The following is a 23,317-nucleotide window of genomic DNA, read 5'->3' as shown; positions in this document are numbered from 1 at the left end:
CCTGGTCTTTCAAGGGTAGCCGTACCCCATTCAGCACCAGGTCAACATCCCCCAACCTCCTCCTGTCTCCCACCAAAAGTACTTCAGTCTTGTCAGGGTTCAGCTTATTCCTCCCCATCCAGCCACTCACCGTCTCCAGACATTTGGACAGGGACTCCAGAGATCTGAACGAGAGGTAGAGTTGCGTGTCATCCGCATATTGATAACACTGCACACCAAACTTCCTGATGATAGCTCCCAGCAGCTTCATATAGGTGTTAATTAGCATCGGGGAGAGGATAGAACCCTGTGGTACCCCACAAGTGAGTAGCCACAGATCCGAAACCTCCTCTCCGAGTGCTACCCTCTGGTACCTGCTGGAGAGGAAGGACCGGAACCACCGTAATACGCTGTCTCCTGAGTTCGCCTTGCTAGGAAGGAATGGAGCCACTGTAAAACAGTCCCCCCAGGTCCCATCCCAGCGAGGCGACCCAGAAGAATATCATGGTCGATGGCCACTTCTCTCCAAAGTAAGTCTGTACAAGAGTAGGAAAACATTCCGTTGGTTTAGGCAAAATCTTTATTGCTAGGCATCTGTTACCGTGCGATGATAGTTTTCAAAAAGATTTTATTTTTCAGGGCGGGGTGGCTACTAGGAAGTGAGGCGGGTGGCTACTAGGAGGAGGGTTTTTTCTGCTGTGGCACCCCGGCTCTGGAATGAGCTCCCTGGTGAGGTTTGCCTGGCACCTACATTGTATTCCTTTCAGCGCCAGGTGAAGACCTTTTTATTTTCCCAGGCATTTTAGCTTTCTAAACTTTTAGCTTCACTGTTTTAAATTTGTATTTTAAACTCCTGCACTGCTGCTACGTTTTATTGTGGTTGTATTGTTATATTGTGGTTTTAATGTTCTGTGTATTTTAAATTGTTTTATTGTGTGCTGTTTGGTTTTAATTTTTGTGAACCGCCCAGAGAGCTTCGGCTATTGGCCGGTATAGAAATTAAATGAATAAATAAATAAATAAAATGGTGGTTAAGAGAATGAGCTGTGAGCCCAAATGAATTTTCACCTCCCATATGAACTCACTTAGCGGCCCTGGGAAAGCTGACTGTTTCTCAGCTTCAACTCCCATATGCAACAGGATGATAGTAACGCTAACCGACCACTTTTGTTGATAACAGAAATGTTTCCAAACCACCTTGAACACTCAAAAGCTGACAAAATGGCACGGACATTAATGGGAAAGAGCGACAGTAATACAAGTGGCCAATATTAAGAATTGTTGATTGGGGCTGGCTGTTTATGATTGATTGGCATAATTGTCATCTGGACATGTTCTGTAGACTGAAATAGCTGAGAGCTGCAATGAATGTTGTCAGTACGAAGAACACAGTGGATTTGGCGGATGTTTCCTGCTCTCATTTCCAAGTAATGTTTATATTGCTTTATATTGCTTTCTGCCTGCTAATTCCCTCTGTTTTTTTCCTCAGGTTTGCAAACTTTGTTCTAGGACTTCCTCACGTGTCGCCTGAAGAAATGACCAATCATGACAAACAGTATGGCATTGGAGGAGCCCTCCTAGAGCAACAGCTTTTTAATACAGATGCTGAGGCAGAACCAGACCAACAAACTGGTGCAATTCAGGAGGAGGAGGGGAATGATGAAGAGGAGGTTCAAAGGCAGCGAGGACAAAACAGTTTGCACTTTCACAGAAGAGAGTTTCTTTGACCCACCCTGCCAAGGGTAGGCAGGGAAAATACATGGCAGTTGCATGCAAAGGTGATGTAGAACACAGTTGGAATATTCTGCTCTTTGAACTGTAGGTGGCAGCCTAGACTTTCTGAAGGATTTAGTGCTAGGTAGGGATGTACGAAAGGGACTTACCTTGTCCCGCAGCTTTTTTTGCGGTGGGGGGGAGGCGCTTCGCTTCTCCCCCCGAAGTTCATGCGAGGGGGGGTGTCTTCCCGCCTCGCCCGGCCGAAATTCAGGCTGGGGGGAGGCTTCCCGCCTCACCCGGCCGAAATTCAGACCGGGGAGAAGCGCCCCGTCTTGCTGGCCGCAAACTTCAAAGTAAAAAAAAAAAAACACCCCGTGATAGGCTACGTAACGATTAACGTAGCCTATCACGGCTAGATCTGCAAAGTCAGCCATGATAGGCTACGTTAATTGTCACGTAGCCTATCACGGGTGACTTTGGGGGGGGGAAAAAAAGCGCGTATGCAAAGGGCGGCCCCCATAGGGAGCCGCCATTCCCCTTCCTTATTTGGTCGCTGTAGTCTACGTAAAGATTTACGTAGACTATGGCGAAAATAAGGGCAACGCTATTTGCGTTGCCCTTATTTTCGCCGTAGTCTACGTAAATCTTTACGTAGACTAGACGTGCCAAAATAAAGAACGCAAATGGCGGCGCCCATCGGCCGCCGCCATTTGCGTACGCGCTTCCCCCCCCCCCCCCCAAGTCACCCGTGATAGGCTACGTTAATCGTTACGTAGGCTATCACAGGGGTTTTTTTTCCCCTTCACTTTTTGTTTCGCGGCCGGGGAGACGGGGCGCTTCTCCCTGGCCTGAATTTCGGCCGGGCGAGGCGGGACGCCTCCCCCCCCTCTCCTGAACTTTGGGGGGAGAAGCGAAGCGCCTCCCCTCCACCGCGAAGCCAAGCTGCGAAAAGGTAAGTGACTTTCGTACATCCTTAGTGCTAGGGATGTCAAAGAAATCCACAATGGATTAAGTGAGTTCGATTTGTATGAAACTAACTTGCGGATTCTACAGCGGACCAGCCTTTTCCAAGTCGTACAGATTCCACAGACATGCAGATCTTTTTTTTTACAGGTGTGTGTGCGCGTGCAAATTTGCACTGCTCTAATGCACATTAGCACTAATGTGCAGTCATGCTAATGTGCACTAGCGCTAATATGCAGTAGCGGTAAAGCACACTTGCACAAGTGGAAGAAATTTTTTGTCCATCCATAAAAAAATTGAGTGGACGACAGAATGAAAGCTGCCTGACCAACTGCGAAACACAGGTTCAGTGAAATCGGTACATCCCTACTTAGTGCTGTTTCATTCATTTCTAGTTCCATACTGGTTACGGAGATTTATGAGAGACTGCATGTGTTCCCAAAAAGAACTGGGTCTAGCCAACTGTTCTACAAAGTGAAGGTTTTTATTTTTATACTGAATAGGAGGCTTGCAGGGAAAAACACGCCTCCAGACTGTACAACGACCACTTTAGATGGACTTTGATAAAGGTTAAAGCCATTTGCAATTCACCATTTTAAACTAATTCTACTGCCCTAACGGGTTAAAACAAAGTTGTTGCCTTTGCTTTAACATCTTGCATGGAGTTAGAAGGTTCAAGAGGGAGCTCTGCAGACTGCTGTGATTACCATTTTCCCTGTATCATATCCTGACTCTTTCTGAATAGGTTTACGTCCTGTGATTTCCATGGCAGTGCAGGCAAGGTATTGAGCACAGCATTCTGTGTCTTAATCTTAAGCTTTTTTCCCCTCAAGTCTGAAAAGATAAGCTTGAAAGTTTGTGAGCAATGCTTAGCAACATCTTAGAAGTGGGGAGAGGGGACTGGAAGGACTCCTGTATTTGGGAGCTAGGCCTTCAGTGCCCGCCATAGCTCCTTTCCCCTTTATTAGCAGCAGTATTACTTATGTAAACATAAGCACATTGTACATTTTACAGGTTGCAAAACTGAGCAAATCTTGGCACAGATTTTGTTTTAAAGAATCATAAACACAGCCCTGCTTTTAGTGGGAACTGCATACAAACTTTGACAGCAGCCCCATAGGCTTAAACATCTTGGGACTGTCTCTGCCACTTCAGAGTAATTTTAACCCTTCTCTCAGGAGCTTATAGCCTTTCCTGCCTCATGTGACGTCACATAGCCCCAAAGTCGCTTTTGCAGCGCAGACGGCTGGGAAATGTGCTGGGAAATGAGGCATTGAAAACAATGCAGTCTACGTTCCACTTCACAGGAAATGCCAAGTTTAAATGGTTCCACCTGTTCTTCACTTGCATTGAATTATATTGCTTGGAGTACAGTTAAACCGCATTTACAGTGGAACCCCACATAGATTGTCAGAAGTAAGCCCCATTGAGTTCAGTGGGACTTACTCCCAGGTAAGTGAGCATAGAATTGTGTTTTGAATCAGTCCCCACCCCCAAACCTTTTTGGGCGGATGGGCATATTTTGTATTTTGAGCAGATGTCATAGGCACTATCATAAAATGGCTGGGGTGTGAGTATCCATTCACAAAATGGCTGCCATGGTAGTGTAGCAAGTCACAAAACACTAATTTCACAGCTTTTGGGCTCACGTGGGGCCCAAAAGCATTCTAGTGAAACACAGTGAAGGCAGCGGGTGGCTGCAAGTCAGGTGCTTCACTTTGCAGCTGCCTCAAACCCCAAATTTTTTTGCAACCCAATTAAAGAAGATAAAATAAACGGGGCGGGGCACTTGGTGGACACCAAGGTAGGTGTTTGTAGGTGCACTGGTGTCCACAAGCACCAGATTGGAGACCCCAGATCTAAGTGGTTTAGTGCCTGCTCCCTATGTGATATAACCAGGGGTATACATCCATGAAAGAAAGAAAACCTGATAGTTTCTCCAGTGTCTTTATTGCTAGAACTGGGATGGACAAATGTTGGGTTGAAAAGTAGGCCAGGATGGATATCTTTTTGCACTGTTAAAATACCAAGGATGACATAATGGACTGTAAGCAAAACAGGCCCCAATAAATGAGTAAAATTGTCTGTTCCAGCAAAGTCGCTTTGAGCCATTTTCAGTGATGACACTTCGTTGGTAGTGATGTGTCACAAGACAAAACATGCAAAGGTGGGGTTGAACCATGAACTGCACACACATTTTGTGAAATGCGCCTCTTAGGCAGATGGTTCCCTTTATCAGACACTGTTCTTAGAGGGATGAGGCATGTGAAGTCTGTCTAAGCAGAAAGAAGTACTTGAGGCTGTACTGCTTTCTGATGTGCTGCAGGGAACAAAGCTGTAATTCCGTATAAAAAGCCTGTCTGCAGAGTGTAAATACGGTCAGTTTTGAAACAAGCTATGCATTTCTACTTTCCTTGTGATAACATCACTCAAATGCCTTATTCTTAAGAGCTCACCTGCAGCATCCTTGCCTGGAATTTCTACTCTCCTTTGTATAGCTGTTTCCATGAAGCCTGAACTCTATGAGGTTTACACCAGGATACTCGAACTCAGGTGTAGGGAACCTCTAGACAGGGCAGACGATTTTTCTGCTTAAGGTGAAACAGCAAATGGCACCCCTTCCTCCAAGCCAAGGTGCTTGGTACCCAACAACGGCCAAATTATTTTGCCACCTGAGGCAGAAAATCCCCACAAGTGCCTCTCCCTGGGAATGTATATGAAAGAATAAATATTACATAACAATTTGCTACCCTTTCATGTTTCCCAAAACCAGCTGCCTGAGGTGACTAATTCGGCAGCAGAGGGAAGGAGAGAGAGAATCAGAGAAAGGGGGGGGGGAGCCTGAGCCCCTTCCTCCCTCACAGAGGCCATGCCATCCAACTACCTGTGAGCAGGAAAGAAAGAGGAAATACATTCACCGGACAAAATTCAACATAAGGCCTACTTAGAGTAGGCACACTGAAATGAATGGGACTTGTTAGTCATGACTAACTTAAATCCAATTAATTTCAATGGGTTTGCTCTAAGACTTATGTTGGATTCTGCCCTCCATCACCACTTCAAATAAGCTTTTTTAAAAAACCATTTTTAGTTATATATATCCTCTTACTTGTTTCTCGTGCCTTTTTATTATATTTAGATTGTATGGCTGAGGGCAGGGGCTGTCATGCAATTTATCTTGTAAGCTGTTCTAGGAGAATAACACACCAGGCTCACTATAGCTTGTTTAATCCACAATGAGCTACAGCATGTGCCAGGCTCCATTTTGACTATGCAACCCACAATGGGGTTGCAGTATGTCATCTGAACCCAGCCACTGGGGGTTATGCGAGGGTTAAATAATCCTTGCATAACCCTCGGTTTATGTAGGATTATGCGAGGGTTGTTTAACCCGATGGCCACGTTTGGAGGACATACTGCAACCCCATTGGGGGCTGCATATTCAAAATGGTGCCCAGAATGTGCCATGGCTCATGATGGGTTAAAGAACCTATGGTGAGCCTGTCATGTCATATGAACCAGGCCAGAGCAAATTGCTACCATAATTTCCCATGAATGCCTCTGGGCCACACCTGGAGCTGAGACATTCTTAGGAAATGATGGTGGGTGGCTGCAAGCCAGTGCTTTCCTCTGCAGCATACCCAAATATAGAAGGGAAATACTGTGGGGTCAAAGGAGTTAAGTGTGTTGGGGCTCAAACCCTACCTTTCCCTTGTACTCAGTCTTTTGGACAGGTTACTTGCCCTTTGTGACTAGCCACACCTCTTGTGGCAGCCATTTTGTGGTTGTGCCCAGGAGAGATTATCAGATTGCCAGATGTGCTCACAAGCCCAAAAAGGTTGCCCACCCCAAGCTGACACCATAGGTCCCTGTTGCTCAGCACTCTGTTTCTAGCCTTGGGGAGAAGGCTGGCCCTGGGCAGCTCATAGGCCCTGCTCCTGCTGAGAGAAGTAGACACATGAGCTTGGAAGACACAGATCATGACCAAAAAGCTGTAGTTAGGAGGGCAAACTTGCAAGGAGCAGCTGCATCTGATGATACAACTCCCATTTAACAGGTTTTCACTTGTTTTAAAAACAAGCAGCCTAAACCAGAACATATCTAAGTGATGCCAGACATGTTTACATATACAGGGACATTTTATTTCTCTCACTACATTTTAACAATTTCACAACTATGAAAGCCGGTGTTACAGTTCCATTGCCCATGTATAATGATGGAGCAGGTTCAACAGACAAGTTAGAAGTGTAAACATAACATGTAAGTTCGATCCCTCACAATTCAGGTGCTGAACACTAAAAGGTATTACCACATGAAGTCTCTACATATTATTAGCCTGAACAGAATTTTAATGCATTATTTAATTTTTAAATAACCATTTTGAGCCTGCCACCTGCTTAGTTCTTTTATTTCCTACCCTCCCACCCAGATATAAACCTATAATAAATACATTTCTGATTGGTTTTTAAAAGGACACTTAAACAAGTCATGAGAAGTTTACAGTACAGTACATTTAAGTTGAAGTGCAAAAAAATAGCTAGTGACTACTCTCTGGTGTTTGGTCCCAGGTATCCATGTATTGATTCCATTACAGTCCCTTAAGGCTTATGCAGTGAAAACACCCCTCCGTATTCATGTGGCATTTCAAGAAACAGACTTCTAAGTTTCCAGCAGTTTCCCTTTTTTCCTTCCTCACAGCCTGCCTTGGGGCGTCCTGTCGCATGCTCTGCATTCAAAATCAAGTAAGGCTGCATGCAGCTTTGCTAAAAAGAAATCTGTTTGTCTGATGTCTTATTCTATGAAGTGCAGTTAATGTATTTCCAGCGGTCATTCCAAAGGACCAAATTACCTGCAGCCACCACTTGTCTTGATTCCATGGAACAACCATAGGTTGCCTTTTTCCTAACAACCAGTTCAGGTGATGTTGGGCACAGACAGGACCCAGTACACACATTAGCCTTCCTGATGGACACAAGTGCTAAAGCCAAACCCGGCCACTTGGCTGCTAGATGTCAAGCGCAGTTTAGTTCCACACCAGCTCCCATTAAAAGGGCAATGTGCAAATCTGCCCTTTAATAAGAAGCTCCTAATGAGAGACAAAGTTTTAGACACCCTCTGAGCCTAAGGACTTAAGCCTCGAGTTTAACATCTTCTCTCTCAGCTATAAATAACAGGCATGCAAGAGAGTTAGGTTCAACTAACATTGGGAAAACACAAAAAGACAAGAAAATCGGAATTGCCAGTGTTTCAACAAACAAGTGTAAAAGAAGACCCCAAACATACTATATCAATTTTTCATTACATATGACGGTTCTCTCTCATTCCAACGGCTTTTACGTCAGCAATATTCTCCTTTCCTAACCTAGAGTCATTGGGATTTATATCCCTCTCCAGCCCATAGGCACTTCAAATGCACTCTATAAATACAGATCACAGCCCACCCCCATTAAAAAAAACAGTTTCATATTATCGTGCAGTGAAATATATTGGCCCTGATAAGAGGTTCTTGAGCAGCAGCTGGGATTGCACCTGCCATTGAGCAGCACAAAGATCCACTCCCACCAAAAAGGTCAGTGCTGGTTGGTGCAGCCTGCATGCATATGGGGAGGATAGTCTAGACTCTCTGTATCCTAGTAATCTCCCTGCCCAGAAAATACAGCTAACCACGCTGACCTTATGCTTGATGGTATATCAGCTAGAGTAGGAGCCCCAGGTCCCAGATGTGGGGTGAGGGCTCTTCCCCCTGCACATACCCCACAGCCAAAAAGGGAAGATCCACATATATGTCCTGTTTCTGTGGGTGAATCCTATTGGTTGGGTTAGGGCAACTGTGTCCTGTATAAAACCACAGTACTCTCAAACTAAACCATCACAGTCAAGGTCTTTTAGCACAGCACCAAACTAACCACCCCACCCCCAACCAACACCGTCATAAATGAAGGGCTATAGGCAGCTGAATTTGTTTGGTTCTTTCTAAAATGCCCTTATCGATGCTCCCTGGCCTGACCACAGACGCAGATAGCAACTTGGCTGGTTGAAAATATTCTAACAGGTGTTTAACTTAGAATCCTACCAGCCAAAAGCTATTCAAAGTTTCTGAAAAGTCTTTACAAAAGACAGAATTCTATGCTGCTCCTTCATTCTAAGTATTTAACTAGTGTGTTTTCTCAGATGTTTCAGTAGTTATGCAACTTGGGAAGCCGATGTGCCCCCCAATAAATTAAACATAGATGGAGAAAAATAGCTGAGTTCTCCTCCTCTTCTCTTCCCCCAATAATTAATTAAAAATATTAACTATGTCAGGTAAAAGGAAATGGAATGCAACATTCCTCTTCAGAAACTGAAGTGAATGTGGGTTTTTTTTTGTGAGAACAAATTAAATTCATCAAGACCACCAAGGTAGGGTTTGTTTGTTTACGCAGAAATGGGCCCCAACCCTCCTTTCCGCACAGGTTGAAAAATTGTTCAAGTGGAATACTGAGCTCCTTTGCTAGTTACTATTAACCCAGCCTCTTCTGCCTAGCCTTCCTAGGCTTTAGAGTCCTTCCTGCAACAGGCCTCTTAGGTGGGTCTCACCACAGAAACAGCCTTAAATATTTTAAAAGCATGTGTTGCATCAGATTACCGTCACCCAAGGCAAAAGGAGCTGCAGTTTCCAGCTTCCATTCCTGCATTTCTGTGACCGCAAGAGCAGGATTCAATGCAGCGGGGTGAATTTAGCAAAGTCCTATTCACGCCCTGCCTCAGGAGGCTGAGTGCTGCTATCCGAAGGAACTGGGCCATCTGGGGTGGGGTGGGTTTCAAGGGCTGATGTGGGTAGTGATGGTTCCCCAGACGCATCACCCGTTCTTTGTTCCTGAGGGCTGCCTGGTGCAGAGCCATGGCTACTGTCGGCTTTCTAGGAAAGAGAAAAATATCACATGTAAAAATGGGCGCTTATGGATTTACTGCCCAGAAAAACACAGGCATACTGTCATTCCAGGTAAGCCAGGCAGCTTCCTCATTAATAACAACAACAAAAATATACACAGCACAGCGCACAAGCAGAGAAGCCATAAGGGAAGCTGTCATATTCAGGTAGCACGTCGGACAACAAGACGGCAAAACTTACCTTCCTTAACTTTTCCTAACTGCTCTTCCCCAAGAAGCATGTAGGAAAAAAGCTTATTGTATTTGAAAGACAAAAAACATTGAACGTACGTGTGCAAGGAACAAAATATTCCTACGGTTTGTTAACTCATTTCACGTTCCTTTTTAATAGAGCTGCCCATATTTTCCTTGACATATTTTCCACGTAATACTTTGCATCAGACCCATGGAGTATCAGCAGTTTGCCATTTCTGGAGCAGAGCTATGACTATTTCAGCAGACTGACTAAGCAGTAGGCCTTTCTTAATAACCATAAAGAGGGCGCAGCAGGCACACTTGGAATAACCAAGGGAGTTTAAAAAAAAAAAAAAAGCTCATCTCCAGGCTATGCAAATATAAGTTTAAAGAACAAGGTTAACTGTATTTCTAAAACTCAAACACTAAACGAACCCCACAGACCATGACAACTTCATTACAGCCTAATTTGGACATACGCTGTGCATCTGGCAATCTGCACAAGGACACAGGGCTTGTGTGTGTGCAGATCTCCTTGTTAGATTGGGTCCCATGGCTGAAAAAGGTCCATGTTCCTCCCTGGCTTTTACAGTGGTGATGCCTCTATCAAAGCAAAAGTAAAGAACTGGATGACATTTTAATTCCTGGAGGATGTAGATATGAGTGGATCAGTTACTTGTGCAAAATTATTATCGCACTGTGAGTATTGTCAGACTTGAAGGGATACATTTAATTATTTTTAATGTAACTGTTCAGGGGATGCCTTATATGTTTCACTGGTTGACTGATCAGTGTACCAAGGCACACTGATTCCTCTTGGTACATTCCGATGCAACTGAACAGCAGTAACAACAGGATGAAAACAAAAGAGGTGGGGAATTGGGGTGAGTGGGTGTAGCTGATAAAAAGTTGGTCAAGCAAATGCTGCTTAACTTTAATGCTACATTAAAAACGATCACATTAAAGAACTGCAATTAGCAGAACAAACATTTCCGGTCATATGTCGACCAGGACTGTCAAAACCTCAATCACACACATTTCCCAGGAGCAGTAATGTTAACAGCCTACCACTGTCTTACCAAAATATGAACCATCCCTTTTGTTGTTGCTGTTGAAACACCACCTAAAATCACATAGGAGTCTGGCTACATATGTGTCCAAAGCAGGGCCACAACACTGTCAACAATCCAGTTAGATGAACTGATTAGAACCATGTCCCTGATAATATGGAAGGAGATTTTAAAAACTCACACAAAAACACCACCACCCAGAACTATTTTTTAATGCACATTTTTTTACAAAATTGCAGGTGGTGGGTCCTATCTTAGAAGGAGACTCTTGTTTGAGATGGGGCAATGCCTCATCTAAGATGGTGACTGCCGTGACACACATATAGGTCATTGAAAAACAAAGAATGCGGTTTTCTTCCGATCTACTTTTAATCTCATGCAAATTTATGCAATTTAAATCATCAGTTGATTAAACCTCATATGATCAGTCAACTACGATATCATCAAGTCAGTGACAGCCCTAATCTAAAGGGCACCCCTAATTTTTAACTGCTTGGACTTCCCCACCAAAAGCAGCCTGAGTTCTGTTGACTTTCAATGGGGCTTTAATTCCCAGCTGGCTTCGCGTAGGAAATTGAGAACCTAATAGAGATTAAAGCCTATAAGGAGTTGTTGAAGAGCCGTCCATACAGGTCTTAGGGCTGCTTCAAGCATGCACAGCAAATATGTGCCTGCCACTGTACATGTAGTTGGCGCCAAGGCCAATCCTGGATACATGGCCAGAGGAGCAACATTTTTCATGTGGTAATACATGCATATGTAGAGTGTATTTCTTCTTACACTCTGCATAAAGAATGCAATTTGTGAAGAGGCTCCTAAGTCAACAGCAGATTAATAGAAATCCGTTTTGGATTCTTCAAAACACCCACTTAAGCCATGGTAATCTGGTCATATGTCTGTCTCTTAAGGAGTCAGTTAGATAGATAGATAGATAGATAGATAGATAGATAGATAGATAGATAGACAGACAGACAGACAGACAGAGAGACAGAAAAATAGCTTAAGCCACACTAATTAGCGAAACATATCTTACTCCTAAGTCTCAAGATACAATTAATTACTTGAGCTCAAACTATGGGCAAAATCCAACAGTGCACAACTGGCCTTTCACTTGCACAACAGGACCTTTCCCTCCTCTCCTCCTCACTGCAGCCCTGCCCACCCCAACCCTCCCAGAGCAGAGTTGGAGAATGTGTGGGGGGCTGCAGGAGGAAAGAGAATCACAAATACACACCCTCCATTCCACTGACTGAAGCTGTTCCCATTGGTAGGAGGGGTTAACTGGACATCAGCCTGTGTTAAAACATGTCAGTGACTTCACATCTGAACACAGTTCAGTACATACCGAACACATCAAAGTTGATGCAAATTCACTAGAACTAGTTCATGAGGTAGATGACATAAATCACAAGTGGGGGTAATAATGGTTACTGTTTTTTACCCATTCATCTGTAAGTAGTTCTCTTTAGTAAGCATGTACAGAATTATCAGGCTGCCTTGAGGTGCCTACTAAGAAGAGTTTTTAAAGAAGACTATGTAAGGACCACATATGAAATATAAGGAAATGCCTGTGGCAGACCAGGCCAAGGATCCATCTAATCTAGCATTCTAACACTGGCCAGCCAGAGATCCCTGGAAAGCTGCAGAACAGAACAAGATGGACATGGCCACCGCCTGTTGCTCATCCCCAACATCTGGTGATCAGAGGTATACTGTCCCTGAGTACAGGGGCTGCATATAGCTGTCACAGCTAACTTTCACTGACTGTTCATGAATTTGCCTAATACTTCCAGAAAATCTTCAAAAGTAAATCCTACCACCTCTTCTTGTGGCAATGCATTTCATAGGTTAAATATATGGCTGTGTGAAGCGGAGTGCTCTTTTGCCAGTCCTCAACCAACTCACCAATAAATAAGTTTCACATGAATGACCACATCAGGAAAACCTTCTCATTGTATATAGAGAGGTCCATGATGTTTGTGAGCTGGAGCCCAGATGCAAACATCTGTGGCTCGTAATGCTCACCCTCAAAAAACAGAGGAGCATTGCAATCTCCTGAAGTCTTCACTGGCTCAGATTAAAATCTCAGTTTGAAAACAATTCCTACTGTGCATGTGTCAAATCTGGGCTAGGCCATTTCACACTTTTTGGAGAAGTGGTCTGGCTACCTACTGAGCTAATCAAATGCAAGCCACAGGTGTCTTGCCCATCTCCAACTGCATAACGTTTATGCAAAAACTAGATTTGTTACAGCTTTGGTCTTTGCTGTTGGTTTAACAGCACTCATATTTAATGCTTAGATGGAAAAAAGGGATGCTAGGTACTAAAATTATTCTACGGGACTAGAGTTTATGTTGTAGAAATTGAATCCTAAAGCTTTCAGTAACAGGTGCATATACGCTTCCCTCCTAGAAATCCTTTTTTAGGCACCAAAGGTTGGGTTACCTGCAAAGGCTGGTTCTCGAGGGCCTGATTGCTTTTGGAGAGCTGAACCATCTCCTTTATTTGATAGAGTGCGTAGGCTAGAGTAACCCACGGAGAAGAACTGACTCCCCAGGCAGGTTTGTGCACATCTTCTTGTTCTTCTTGGTGCTTTGTTTTCTTGGGAGGAAGCCTGGGCTCAGGTCGAGGCATGATGTCTTCTGCCTGTTGCTGTACAAGATCAATTGTGGCTATGGGCACGGGGCTGGAAGGCACTGGGATCCTTTCTGCCAGCATCGTCTTTTCTGAAGTTTCAAACAACAGTGAAGGTCATTTCAACAAAATTTACTGCCAGGGAACTAAGTGCAGGGACTTTTCAGAATTGAGGACTCTGATCCCGGAAGAGGGCTGGATGTGCCTGATCTTGTCTGATCCTGGAAGCTAAGCAGGGTCAGCCCTGGTTAGTACTTAGATGGGAGACTGCCTGGGAATCAGGCTTCCTGCACTGAGCAGGGGGTTGGACTTGATGGTCTTGTAGGCCCCTTCCAACCCTGTGATTCTATACGCCCTCTTGCACAGCAGTAGCAGAGCAGCAATGGATGCTGGAAGCAAGCCTCACCCCCTGATCTAAGGTGTCAGCACTCATCCACGGCTGCTGCTGCGCTAGCACTGGGGAAAACCCCCTGTGGTGTTTATGGAGGAGGGAGTGGCAGTAGCACCTCGCACCCAATCTAAAAAAATAAAGGGCAATCTCATCTCTGCAATTCCAGCAGCCAGTTATAGCAATGGTAGGCTTCAGGCAGGAAGACAGACAGCTATTTCTGCCATCTGCTATCAATCGATTTCACCTCATTTCCATGTCTGTACCCTACTTTTCCTTCCAAAAGGAAGCCAAAAGTGTCTCAAAACCTATAAAACAAATACAAATAACAAAACAATGCCCAATCCCATCCTCAAAGATGAGAATGTCAACAGATGACAAAAAAGCAAAATAAAACAAAAACTCCAAATACCCCACAAGACAGGAGACAAGAGATCACAAAGCCCAACGGTTCAGAAGAATTCACCAAACAGAGAAAGTTCTTTTCTTTCTGCTGCTATCAGGAACTTAATTGTCTTTTTAAAATTATCTTTGAATTATACATAAGACAAGACAAATTTAATTATGGGGCAACACTTATTTTAAGCAAGGTCTGAGGGTCCCTTGACATAAAAAAAAAATGCCGCAGCTCCAAGTGGCCAATGTTCTTTCCTTGTCCTTGGATCCGTTTATCTCAGACAGAGGACAAAATATGTTTGCTAGTAAGAATGTCTTATTTCGAGAATGTTAAAGAACTCCCTGTATGCTGAGCATGCAAAGTTCTGCTTTAAGCAGTGTAAAAGAATGAGTTGAGTCCTTAAAAGCATTAAAATTACAATTCAGGCAAATGATTGCTGAAACCAATGGAATACAAATGAGCAAGAGAGAGTGGGGTAGGACTTTACGCCTTGGTAATAAACGGTGGTGCAGCTAGGACCAGACCTCAGGGCTCCCCAGTCCAACCCCCAATGACCACCCACAGAACAGCAGGTGGTGGGGTCGTAGCGAACAGGCCCAGCATCAGCACCTGGGTGTCATGGACCTTCCAGAGCCAATGCTACTTGCCGTAGCATATTTTCTTCTCATTTTTGAAAAACATTGTATAGTCAGGGGGTGGCCAGCTGGGCGTGCACATAGTTACAGATGCTACTGTTATTTTTACTTTAAAAATATATTATCCTTTTCTACAACAAAATGGTGCTTATTGCCATCAGGGCAACAGAAGCCAATGCCATTCTATTCCTGTAGTCAGGATGGTGCTATGATTTGAGTGAGTTTAAAATGAAAAGCTGCACGTGCCCAGAGGATTTCGTTTTAAAAACCAGGATTGGCAACAGTTTTGTAAAGTGTAGAATGGTGACTGGGGGCAGGGGAAGAAGAGAAATGTTAGTATATGGTTTGCAACCAAAGTAATACACCTGGTCACCGGTAAGACCATTACATCCAGGGTCTAAAGTTACCTAGGAACATAGGATGCTGCCTTATACTCAGACCACTGGTCCATCTAGCCCAGTATGGTCGACACTGACTGGCGGCGGCTCTCCATGGTTTCAGGCAGTTTTCGCAGTCTACCTGGAGTTGTCAGAGATTGAACCAGAGACCTTTTGCATGCAAAGCAGGTGCTCTGCCACTGAGCTGTGGTCCGTCCCCAGTGGCTGCACCACTGGTAATAAAGCAAACAAGGAGAAAAATGTTGTTGGACAAGTCTGAACTCATGGTAATAATCTATTTACCCTCCTTCTCATCGGGAACTGCCAACCACTGGATTAAAGCAAAAAGCAAGAGGATCACAAGACAGGCCATTCCTATCCCTCTGAATGTTGAAGCAGCTCCTGTAAAGAGAAGGATGAAGAGTGAGATCCAATTCAATTGTGCAAAGAGTGATTTATAGTGCAATCCTATACATGTCAATGGGGTTACTTTCTGAATAGACATCAATGGGATTTACTCTCAGGTAAGTATACACAGGATTGCAGCCTGAGTGGACATATGAGACATGGCTGCAGGGAAACAGCTCCACCTGATGAGTCATTGACATGAAATGGCTCTCCATGAAGTTCTGGTGATTTTCACCCAAGTAGAAGAGCTGCATTGCATGATGAAAACTGCCAGAACCACATGGAGTTGCATTTCAAGCCCGCACCATCAGACCTGGTCATGAAAGGGTGGTGTTTTAAAAAGCCGAGAATGCTGTAACCATTTAAACCAATCCGGTTTCCCTTTTTAAAGAATGTTTTCAAATATAAATACTAAATAGCTATGCCCTTATTAACTGCCATCTCTCAATCTTTGCCCAAAGTGGAACACGATATGTTTATACATTGTATTGTAATTGGGTTAATACAGGTGTGGTTTTTTAATAGTTCTTGATACATCCTTAAGGACAGCTGTAATGTAATTTGCACACTGTGTCTATTCTTGTTTATAAATGGAACTATAATGAAAAGTATAAGAGGGGAAAATGCTCCCAGCAGAACACTGTATGGATGAATCAATTTAATACCAAGTGTTCAGTGTCCCCTTGGCTAGAACAGCTTTCCCTTTTCCTTCTAACAAAACCACATATTATCTTATGTAGACTCAGGAGGAGGAGAATTATAAAATTAGCTTCAAGATCTCTGAATCTGCAAACGTTCTATGACATCCCCTAGCAAATGCATACTATTGGGTTGAGCAGAAGGTAGATCTGGATCTACCCATAGATCTGGATCTACCCGTAGATCTCTGGGTGATTTGCAGTAGATTGTCAAGGATTTCCAACTCCCAGTTGTTTAAACAATGGCAGCAACAAAATGACTGTCCCCTCTGGCCCTGCTCAATTATACTGCTAACATGAAAAAAAGCTTGGGGTAATCAGGAGTTGGTTTTTGTGTGGAAGGGCTGCGAGTTCCATGCAGTTCTAATACTCAGAAAAAAATTCTTAGCTCAGAATTCTTTAACTCTAAGTGTATGTCTTTTGCAAGAGGCTCCAGTTGGTGGATCTCAGGGTTCTAGTAAAAAACAAAGGAGATCCCACAAGTCTGCAGCCTGACCAACCTGTAATAATCTTCCATCTCACTAATAATTCATGCAGCCACAGGATGCCCCAAGGTTAGCATTGTTTTAAAACTTTAAAAAAAAACCCTAAGTAAAGCCTCTTGATTTAGTTGGATTGCTGCGTTGTGTTCCTCTCTTTATGTATTATAGTTTTAGCAAGGAACATTAAAAAACAAAACCACATACAGGAAATGTACTTGCTTCATTGTTATAGGGTCACAAGGATCTCAGAGGGATAGCAAAGACTTAAACCTCAGACATTCGAGAACCATTTCTATCCACAGTAGTAGATAACTAATGGATTAGAGACAAACGAATGGGCTCACTCAACGTAAGGCATTTTCACATGTTCAGAGGCTTACGTTTTTTGTAAAATGTTGGCATATATATTTTTTGAGGGTGTAAACCTATACTCACTTACTTAAGAGTAAGACTCACGTCTGAGTAGGCAGCCCGAAGATTTCACTGTTTTGTTTTGAGCCACTGAAAAGGTGCTTTGGCTTACATATCATGATAAAAGTTGTATCAGTGTTTAAAGAATGGGACGTTTCTAGAGAAAGTTACTGACACTTTAGCCCCACTGAAGCCAACAGGACTTAAATTAGTGACAATTAACTTGTATAATTGAATTCAATGGGACTAGACCCATAATAAAACTGTGCTCACTCACTTTGCATAAATTCTGTGATCTGATTCTATCAACATACAATATTTAACCATATAGGCTGGCACTAGAGATGGCGTGGGCATCTGGGTGGGGCTCGAACCTTGGCAGATTAACACCAGCTTGGCCCCCCAGATGCCAGTTCACAGACCTCTGAGCCTACCCGATTTGGTGCACAGTAAATCAGGCAAGCTCATGGTTTTCCGCCATTGCCAAGCCCTGCAGTCTCCTTCCAGGGAGAGAACAAGGGATTGGCGTGCAGTGACGGGACTCCTGTCTGCGCCGCCTATCAACCCCTTACAGTCTCCTTCCTCGCAAGGAGACCGCGAGGGGTTGACAGGCAGCAAGGAAGGAATGAGGGGTTGGCATGTGGTGGTGAGGACTCCAGCTGCCGACATTTTGTACAACATGGCACCTGGCTGGGCTTCTCCTGCAAATCCCCCATTTTGTGCAAATTGTGGCCATAAATAAGGCAATTTACACAAAACTACAGGTGTAAATGGTCTAATTTATGCCTGTAAGTTTTTGTAAATGGCCCTATTTACAGCTGCCATTTGCACAAAATGGGGGATTTGTGGGAAAACCTAGGTGCCATTTTGTGCAAAATGGTGGCCACTGGACCAGTGGGACACCTCATGCCGCTCACCAAGTGCCTGCGGACCATCCGGTGGCTTGCTGCACATAGCAAACAGGGTCGGGGGTCCAGTGAGTGGTGCAAACACTGGCGATTTCGCCCATCCCTAGCTGCCACCTCTCAAAATGGAAATGGTATGTGATTTTTATAAGTGTGCACGCTGCAGCAGCTGCTCAAATGTAGGGTGTCCTGGAGATGATGCACAAGGAGATCCTTTAAAGATACAGGCTTTCCTACATTTATGTGCCAAAGCCTCACACAGATTGTATACGTACCAAAAAAAAAATCAGAAGAGTGTTAGCAACATGTGCTTGACAAAACTGAACTGGAGAAATGTGGGGGGCATTTAAAGTACATCTAAAAGGATGAAAAGGCATATACCCTGATACATTTCTCTTACCAAAATAATTGACCAGCACTCCTCCAATCATTGCTCCACATCCTCTGCCCAGGCCAAGGTGAAGACCCTGCAGGATACCTTGAGCCGAAGTTCTTAACTCTGGAGGTACAGCAGCACTTAGGTAGGAAATGCAAGCTGCCCAGATGGCTGCGTGAGTCACACCTACAGAGAAAGAACATGTTATGAGGTGCGGTGTCTTAAAGATGATCTTCTTTCATGAGTGTTGCGGCCGGACCCAAACTAGAAGGAATAGTTATTTAAGTTTTTTATTCAGCAACTTTGGGTTAAGGCGAAGGGTGCCAGTATAGCTACGCTGCCACCAGCAAGATGAGCTGCCCTTCCGTCTCAACTATAACAATTAGAATTACACACACACACACACACACACACGCACACTGCATGAATGTGGAATTAAAGTTGATTCATCCACCATTAAAGCTTGCTGCCCTGTTTTAAACTTCACTTTAAGAGTGTTGTTACCAATATGCATCACACACACATTTAAGCCTTACAAATCAGGCTTAACCCTTGTGCTTAATGTGATATATACTGCTAATATAAAACCCATTTTAGCAAGAATATATATTTTCTCTTCTGCATCAATGGAATGTATGAGGCAAAAAAAAAAGACACAGAAGGATGACACATTCATCCAAGATGCTTTTTAGTGAAAATGGGTGTAGCATAAGCAAGCAAGGCGGGGAAATGCTTTGTTGCTGCTGTTTTGAATTGGACACAGAAGGAGCATTATTCACTGAATGAATCCTGTTCTTGCTAATTTTGCCTTTACAAAGTGGATTAACGCACCTGTCAGTTGGCACCAGCTTCCCCACCCCTTATTGCTGGCAAAGGTCCAAAGTAAATAACAACCCCGTCCCATAAATGAACGTGACTAATCAAGCCATGATATAATTTCTGCTACTGCTATTTCTAATACGGAACCAACTGTCTGAAAATTTTGATTTTCTGTACTTCAGTGGCAGAGCCCCTGCTTGGCATGCAGAAGGTCCAAAGTTCAATCCCCGGCATCTCCAGGTAAAGCTGGAAAAACTCCCGCCTGAAACCCTGGAGAGCCGCTGCTGCCAGTCAGTGTCAACAATACTGGGCTAGTGGACCAGTGGTCAGGCTCAGTGTAAGGCGGCTTTCTGCGTTCCAATTTTTCTCAAGCTAGATGATGAGGATGCGAGCAGAGCAAAAGGAACGACATCAGTCCGCTGATCAGACATCAGTGTGGACAGTAGCCATGTGATTCCAGCGAGCCCACCTGATCCCACACCTGCTGGAGTGGCCTGAAAGTAAGTTCAGCCACAGGGAGGAAGCAAACATCCTGTGCTAATGTATGAATTTGGCTGCGCTCAAGTGCAAGGGTGCTAGTTCCCCACCTGATGCAGCCAGAAGCTTAAGGCCAGGGGTTAGCAATTGCAGGAGGTCCAGGGACCATTGCCACACACCCTCAACCCCAACGGGCTGCACCCCCCTGTACGGGAGCTGAAAAAATTAAACAAACACTTTTTCTAATGGCATCCATGGCACTACAGGGTAAGCTAACTTTGATCCTTGCAGCACTCCACAGTCACTACGGATGCCATTCCCCACCCTCATATATATCTGAATTTGGGGGCAGTGGGGGTGCCTGTGGCTTGAGGGCCATATTGCCCACTCCTGCCATTACAGTGGTATAATAATAATCCCACAGATTCCAAGTTGACGGACATGGAGCAAGGGGAACTGAACTTGGGACCCTATGTATGCAAACAATGTGCTCCACCACTAAGCTATAGCCATAATTCAGCTAGGACCTAAGTAAAGCACCTCAAACGACGCCTTCTGAAGGGCACCTGGAAATTGTAGAGATGGCATCATTTGGATTTTGTGTGTATTAAATTATGTTTCATTATCTGACTGAACAGAATGTACCTAGAAATGAAGGGAGGAAGTGATGAAAGGAAACTGCTGGCTCTTAGACAACAACTGATCTCATTCCATGAACACAAGCCAGGAAAACTCCCACTACTTTTAAAAGGAGGTGAACAGCATACTATGTGGACACATAAATATAAGCAGCATCAACTCAAACTGATAATGTAAGGGTTATAAAACAAAGCTGGATCCAGATGCTTATTTTGGATACTTTTAGAGCTTCCACTTAACAAAAATGTCCTAAATCTAGAAAATTTGTATATAATAAATTCAGGAGAGAATAATTATTCCTATTACAAGACTAATATCCTTAATGACAAGCTCTAACTGCTGGATGTACACATACAATACAAAGGCAGCACCCCTGTAAATTTAGGGAGAAATGACACATTACAAGGAGTACAGGGCTGCTACAGAAAATGGTAGTCCCAGGTCAAGTTCCCTTTGAAACTTCTAGTGCAACATCTGGATGTCATTATACTGCACATTTCCCCACTCCTGCTTCACATCACCGGCTGCCAATGGGGAATATACACAATGTGGTGAGATCAGGACACAGATATGTTACACCAGATACTATGGGAAGGGGAAAATTTGATACGGGGTTGCCATTTTCAGCAGCAGTTTTGTGTTTACTGAAATATTTAGTTCTGTCCTAACAGTTTATGTTTTCAGTCAAGACAAGACACAGCTGGTGGGCGGAACAAATAATGAGTTAATGAACGCTAAATAAAATGCAACTTAAGTACTTGCTTCTGATGCTCCATCATTACAAATTCTAGATAACACTATCTCATTTAGGGTGCAATCCTATACATGTTTAGACAGTAAAAAGTCCTATAATTCCCAGCATACCCCAGCCAACATGGCTGGCTGGGGCATGCTAGGAGTTGTAGCACTTTTTTCAGTCTAAACATGTATAGGATTGACCCCTTAGAATGTTAATTTGCACATACTCTTAGTGCAGTTTTAAGACTGCCCACTCCTTGACCTTAAGGGAACACACATTGCCTGCCCCTAGCCCTTCTTCCCTTGTGCATAAATTCCCCATGCTGGTCTTAATCAGTGTTAGTTGTTATGCCTGCGTTGATGTTAACTATGAATGCTCACCGAGGTTTGCGCCTAACTGGACTGAAAATCAAATCCTGGTTTCAAATCCCTTTTAAAAGCGAACCCTGGTTAATGTTGGTGCAGACATAAGGACCAATGGTTCACCACCATTAAGGTGGCGAGGGGGAGGGGAGGACAGGGAGAATTTGCATACTAGAGGAGAGGAACTGTACAGTCCCATACCTACTCCCTTAACCATGGATAAAGGACATACAGCATTACTTCTCCAATGGCCCTATTATACTGCCTTTCAAAGAAACCAATGCTGTGTTTATACAAAGCTCAGTCAAATTGAAGTTGATTGTTTTGGACCTTTGGTTCATTTTCTTATTACTTATTTCCATTAGCCAGGTTACGGGACTCTTCATTAATTCCCCGGAAAAGCTACTGAGCTGTCTGAACAAAAAACATACCTTTATTTCAGTTTGAAGCAACCCTCCCATCCCCCATAAAGATGAAAAAATGAAATCACTAAAACCCATCCCTCCCCCTCACCAGCTCTGGACTTCTTTCTTCCAGAAGTCTCCCCATTCACACCATATTAAATAAGATAAACAAGAAGTATCATCTGAAAACCTTCTGTTTCTAACTTCAAAAAACCCTTGAAACATTGACCCTAGACCCTACAAGGACTACAGTTTGTCAGCATTTTCCGGCACAGGCTTGCATAAACTCCCAAGTTGGATCTACAGGTATGTCAGACACCTGGGCTCTTATGTGACCCACAGCACAAAGACAGGTTGCTTACCTGTAACTGTAGATTGAGTGGTCATCTATGCATTCACACATATGGGCCACATATGGGCTCTGCGCCTGTGTGGAGCCTCGATGTGGAAAGCTTCTATAACTGAGGAAATTGGGCAGGAACCCCTCCCCCACCGTCCTCATGCGCATGTCCCTAGCAGGTTGCCCACTTATTCCCTCAATTCCTTGAGACTGACATTGTGGCCTCATAACTGAGAGAAATTTACATAAAAAATACCTTTGGTACTCAACATCGAATTTGAGTATGACTCCAAAGAGTGGATGGCGGGTGGGTTGTTTGAATGCATAGACGACCACACAGATAAGAGTTACTTGATAGAAGAAAGAAAAGAAAGCTTATGTCAAAACAGATCTCTTTTAAACAGCAAACGATGAGAGAAACTCTTCCCAAGGTGCAGGCAATGGCAGTTGAAAGAGAACTGAGGGAATAAGAGGGAACACACTAAGGATGTGTGCACTAGGATGGTGCGGGAGGGATTACCACCAAAATTCCTCAGCTATAGAAGCTTCCCAAATCAAGCGCAAGCACAGAGCCCATATGTATGATGCATAGAGACCACGAAGAGGAACCTTGCAAAAACTTCATCTGCTCTGGCTGTCTCATTTCCTCTTCTTTTTTAAAGTGCCAGTTCTAATTATTATAGTGAGAGTGTATTGTGCGCTTATGCAGTTTCTCAAATTAATCTACTGAGGCCACATTTAAGCTCCAATCACACTCTTATCCAGTAAGTCCTATTGAACTCAATGAGGCTTACATTTCAGTAGATATGTATAGATGTGCATAGTTGGTCATCAGAAAACATCATCCCAACAAGTCATGATGGCTACGTATCACCCTCAGTATCAGAGAGGGAAGCTTCTGAATACCGGTCACTGAAGAGCAACAGTGCAAGGGTGCTAGTGTCCTCACATCCTGCTTGTGGGTTTCCCATAGGCATCTGGTTGGCCACTATGC

The 23,317-nt window shown here is 43.8% G+C and overlaps 2 protein-coding genes across 11 annotated transcripts in view; one reads left to right on the top strand and one right to left on the bottom strand.

The window, feature by feature from the left end:
- NEMP2 (nuclear envelope integral membrane protein 2) overlaps positions 1–12,706 on the top strand; it is a 35,533-nt gene extending 22,827 nt beyond the window's left edge. For 7 of the 8 annotated variants that reach the window (XM_084816190.1, XM_084816222.1, XM_084816213.1 and 4 more), the window contains one exon: positions 1,469–2,621. In XM_084816190.1, the coding sequence (XP_084672316.1) occupies positions 1,469–1,706 (238 nt within the window). In that variant the 3' untranslated portion in view covers positions 1,707–2,621. Of the gene's footprint in view, positions 1–1,468 lie in introns of all 8 variants that reach the window. The other variant, XR_014785201.1, reaches the window with a different exon arrangement.
- The window catches only part of MFSD6 (major facilitator superfamily domain containing 6), a 55,533-nt gene continuing 36,631 nt past the window's right edge, over positions 4,416–23,317 (bottom strand). For all 3 annotated transcript variants that reach the window (XM_084816157.1, XM_084816177.1, XM_084816167.1), the window contains exons 4-7: positions 18,568–18,729; positions 15,567–15,665; positions 13,278–13,558; positions 4,416–9,556 (exon numbers count right to left, since the gene is read on the bottom strand). In XM_084816157.1, coding sequence (XP_084672283.1) covers positions 9,386–9,556; positions 13,278–13,558; positions 15,567–15,665; positions 18,568–18,729 — 713 coding nt within the window. In that variant the 3' untranslated portion in view covers positions 4,416–9,385. The remainder of the gene's footprint in view (positions 9,557–13,277; positions 13,559–15,566; positions 15,666–18,567; positions 18,730–23,317) is intronic.

The sequence above is a fragment of the Heloderma suspectum genome, chromosome 1 (assembly GCF_057233095.1).
Source record: "Heloderma suspectum isolate Gila_16-S chromosome 1, 16-S_ref, whole genome shotgun sequence".
NCBI lineage: Eukaryota > Metazoa > Chordata > Lepidosauria > Squamata > Helodermatidae > Heloderma > Heloderma suspectum.
This window is presented reverse-complemented; position numbering and strand designations above follow the sequence as displayed.